At 42.2% G+C, this 4163-nt stretch overlaps 1 protein-coding gene across 1 annotated transcript; it reads left to right on the forward strand.

The window, feature by feature from the left end:
• The first annotated feature begins 1097 nt into the window (after positions 1–1097).
• Positions 1098–3551, forward strand: SARC_00586 (hypothetical protein). The gene is made up of 2 exons (XM_014305732.1): positions 1098–1210; positions 2806–3551. Exons 1-2 carry the CDS (start codon positions 1170–1172, stop codon positions 3005–3007), a joined length of 243 nt encoding a protein of 80 aa, XP_014161207.1. The 5' UTR covers positions 1098–1169; the 3' UTR covers positions 3008–3551.
• The last annotated feature ends 612 nt before the right edge of the window (positions 3552–4163 follow it).

The following is a 4163-nucleotide window of genomic DNA, read 5'->3' on the forward strand; positions in this document are numbered from 1 at the left end:
TTAGTGTGTGCCAGATTGTATCTCTCCATAGATAGATGGGTTGTGTGGATATCAATGGTATGTGTCCTTTTACGTCTCAGTGTGTGCCAGATTGTATCTCTCCATAGATAGATGGGTTGTGTGGATATCAATAGTATGTGTGCTTTTACGTCTCAGTGTGTGTATAGATAGATGGGTTGGTCTCTTCCCGTCTGCTTGTTGATATGGTGTATACATGTATGCATGCGTGTGTGTGTGACGTGTGCTTTGCCTGATTCCTGGACAGAATAGTCCGGAGAGGACTATACACCTTGCACACATGTGTTCGTCTGTGTGTAGGCGAAACCTCTTATAGCTGTTTATGCCTTGTTGTACCTTTGGATACACTCGTGTGTCTGTATACTGCATGTTCATCTGTCTTGTCCCGCTACCTAGATGCTACACGGCACATTTGATTGTAGTATAGTGGTGTGTAGTATAGTGTGTGCGTATATCTACTCGGACACCTGTGTCCTTGAGTGGCTGCCTTGGAATGTTGGTTAGTGGTTGCTTTTAGAGTGTTTGTTGTTGATTTCTTTGAGAGTGTTGGTCAAGTGATTGCTTAAGAGTGTATTCGATAGCGATTGTGTGGAGTGTGCATTACTGCGTAGTTTGAGTATGTTCATTTCTGATTGGATGCGCACCGACCCCAAAATTAGCAATATATGATATGCGCTGAAGGATTGCTTCTAATCTCATACTTTTCGTCTGATACTGTTCTTTTAGTCTGATACTTCTTGTCTGATACTGTTCTTTTAATCTGATACTTCTTGTCTGATACTGTTCTTTTAATCTGATACTTCTTGTCTGATACTGTTCTTTTAATCTGATTCTTCTGTCTGGGGGGGGGGGGGAGGGTAGCCAGTTGTGGGGAGTGTTCGTACATATACAGCACACATGTATATCTATTTGAGCGAAGACACGTGTTTGTTCAGTCTTGTAGCCATATTTGGACGGTGTACTTCCTTATTGCACGTGATAGGACTATATGTTTTATCGTTGATATGTGTGAACAGACTGACATAGCGCCAGTACTGATTCTTAATGTGATCTGATTCTCATACCATGTTCTCTATTACATCTCATAGGAGAATAAGCAACTGAACGTTTTCTCGGACCGTCGGGAACCAAAGCCTATCAAGTGCTACAACATGCGAGAAATCCGAGAAGTGATATTCAAGCCATTTGCAGAGTATGTGATCGCATATTCTATCTTTCTGTATCTAGTACATAGATTATGTAAATCAACCAGACATGGGCTATATATATCGATATAGATGTCTACCCCTATATAGCTATACCACCTATATAGACCCAGGGTAACTATGCCTACACCCCCCTAAGGCCGTGGGGCCACCACCCATCTATCTACCCATAGTCTATCCTTGCACTCACCCCTGCACAAATGCAGTATGTGTTCATCCGCTTGCTCTGATATATATATCAGCCAGTTGCAGCGTGTGTGATCGTTTACTCGTGCCATATAGCCGTGCCAAGCTATGCGTGTGAGTTCAGTTGAACATTCGTTTCATTTCATTGCGATAGTTTAGTTGTGGTCTGGGTTGTTGTGGGTTTTGGCTTTTGCCTTGGGGGTGGTTTGTGGGACGATATAGGGATTGAGTCATGACCGCACTCCAATTGAGCGAACAGTTCTGTGTGTGTCTGTATTACAAGAGTGTCTGTGTGTGTCTGTATAACAGGAGTGTCTGCATGTGTCTGTATAACAGGAGTGTCTGCGTGCATCTGCATAGCCGGAGTGTCTGTATGTATCTGTATAACAGGAGTGTCTGTGTGTATCTGGATAGAAGGAGTGTGTCTTGGCAGGGGGTCGAGTAGAGTGTTCACAGCTCACTAGTTACAGTGACATAAAACACTCAGTGCATTCTGCTTACCAGTTGGTGCGGTGCCTTATTGTTCAAGTCAAATCAGCAACGTCCTTAGTATATCCATCTGTCCACACCCACACTCACCTATAACTCACAGTGGAAGAATCTGAGTAATTTTACAATCACGACTTAATCAGCAACGTCCTGAGTATATCCATCTGTCCACACCCACACTCACCTGTAACTCACAGTGGAAGAATCTGAGTAATCTTACTATCACGACTTAATCCGCTACGTCCTTATTATATCCATCTGTTTACACCCACACTCACCTATACTCACAGTGGAAGTATCTGAGTAATTTTACTATCACGAATTTTGATTAAGTCCTCCCTGTGTGTTAAAAACTATCGTTGCACCCAAGGACTTAGCTACTTTATCACTAGTTAAATACTTTATCGATGCTTAGCTACTTTATCATTAGTTAAATAATTTATCGATGCTTCGCTACTTTATCGCTAGTTGAACGATTTATCGATGCTTAGCTACTTTATCACTAGTTAAATAGTTTATCGATGCTTAGCTACCTATCACTAGTTAAATAATTTATCTATATCACATCCCTGAAAGCATATCCATGTCTGGCCGGGTGTGCCCCATCGCATCTTCCCTTTACCCATTGCGTCACCCTCCCTAACGCGAGTGGTTACCAACCCTACAATCTGCAAATGTGCCCGTTACACGCCTGTCTCTATTACAATATCTTAAACCGTTGTTTGCCTACCGTTTCTATCACAATGTCTTAGCCCGTTGTTTGCCTACCGTTTCTATTACAATGTCTTAAACAGCTGTTTGCCTACCGTTTCTATCACAATGTCTTAACTAAACCGCTGTTTGCCTACCGTTCCTATTACAATGTCTTATTTAAACCGTCGTTTGACTACCGTCTCCGCCACAACAGCCCGTACGGGATAGTTCTGGTGTTCAATGGGCCCCACCGCAAAGAAAAGTTATCGCTACGATTCAAGGACGAGAAAGAGTGCAGAAAATGGTTCGATGACCTGGACAACGTGCGCGTGGCTCTCCGCAACTGGGATATTGCGAAGGGTGTGGGTGTTGTTATTGCGGGGGCTTTGTTAGGTGCCGCCGCACGCCGACGTTAGGTGGTGGTGTATATTGGGTTTAGGGTTTAGGACCTTGATGTACTTATGCATGATGCCTTGGTTGGGTGAGACACGAGAATGGTGTTCATCTGATTCGGTGACGTGTGTGCATATGAATAAACGCATTCAATGCAAGTGTGATATAGCGAAGGGCGTCGCATGGTGGACTAAGTGAGAACTAAGTCTAAGTGCGGATTAGTGGTAGGACAGGTAGATGTATATCTACGATGGATACGAGCTTTGGTCAAATACGTATACTTGTTTACACTCCAGAAAGGTCTTCATCTGACCCGAGCATTAGTCAAATACGTATACTTGGGTCACACACCAGAAAGGTGCTTATTTGATCCTGGGACATGCGCATGAAAACAAACGTGTAACGCAATTGGGATATAGCACAGAGCGTAGGTATTATCGCGACGGCGTTAAAACGTATTCATATAGGTACGTTATTCAAATACGTACACCTAGTTATATACCGGAAAGATCTTCACCCCATCTCGGACCAAGCATATAGTGAATTAAAAACCATATAATACCTTGTAATACCTTGCTGATGCGAACTTCAGTATATGTTTTTTCCCGCTATTGGGATGAGCACTCGAGGCGCGGGCTCTAAACGCGAGTTTCTCGAGGTTTTAACAGAGGAGTGTGCCTATTATATATTATATACTTGGTAACTATAAACACAAAGGTAATCAGGGTTAGTGTGTCTATTATATATTATATACTTAGTAACTATGAACAAAAAGGTAATCAATGTTAGTGTGTCTATTATATTTTATATACTTAGTAACTATAAACGCAAAGGCAATCAGGATTAGTGTCTATTATATATTATATACAGTAACTATGAACAAAAAGGCAATCAGGGCTACGTTCATAAAGGGATATCGATTTTAAAAAGGGCCTCACCAGCAAGCCTACTCAATACACGCGCACTGTCGCTACGTAAAGAATTGTACTGAGACGAACAAGCATCGCATATCACTTGTACAAATGTAGGTGACTGCGCCTATGTACTTGCCCATGCCACGATGAACACGTGGGACAGGCAGGCCTGGTAGGCCAAGTACAATACGATATTTACGAATGGTTTGCACAGACATAACACAATATACATATATATTTGATGCATATATGATATATCATATTT

The sequence above is a fragment of the Sphaeroforma arctica genome (assembly GCF_001186125.1).
Source record: "Sphaeroforma arctica JP610 unplaced genomic scaffold supercont1.19, whole genome shotgun sequence".
NCBI lineage: Eukaryota > Ichthyosporea > Ichthyophonida > Sphaeroforma > Sphaeroforma arctica.

Coding starts and splice junctions, on each gene's coding strand:
- SARC_00586 (XM_014305732.1), top strand. CDS start 1,170: ATGCGAGAAATCCGAGAAGTGATATTCAAGCCATTTGCAGA. Junction 1,211..2,805: donor ATATTCAAGCCATTTGCAGA/GTATGTGATCGC, acceptor CCGCCACAACAG/CCCGTACGGGATAGTTCTGG.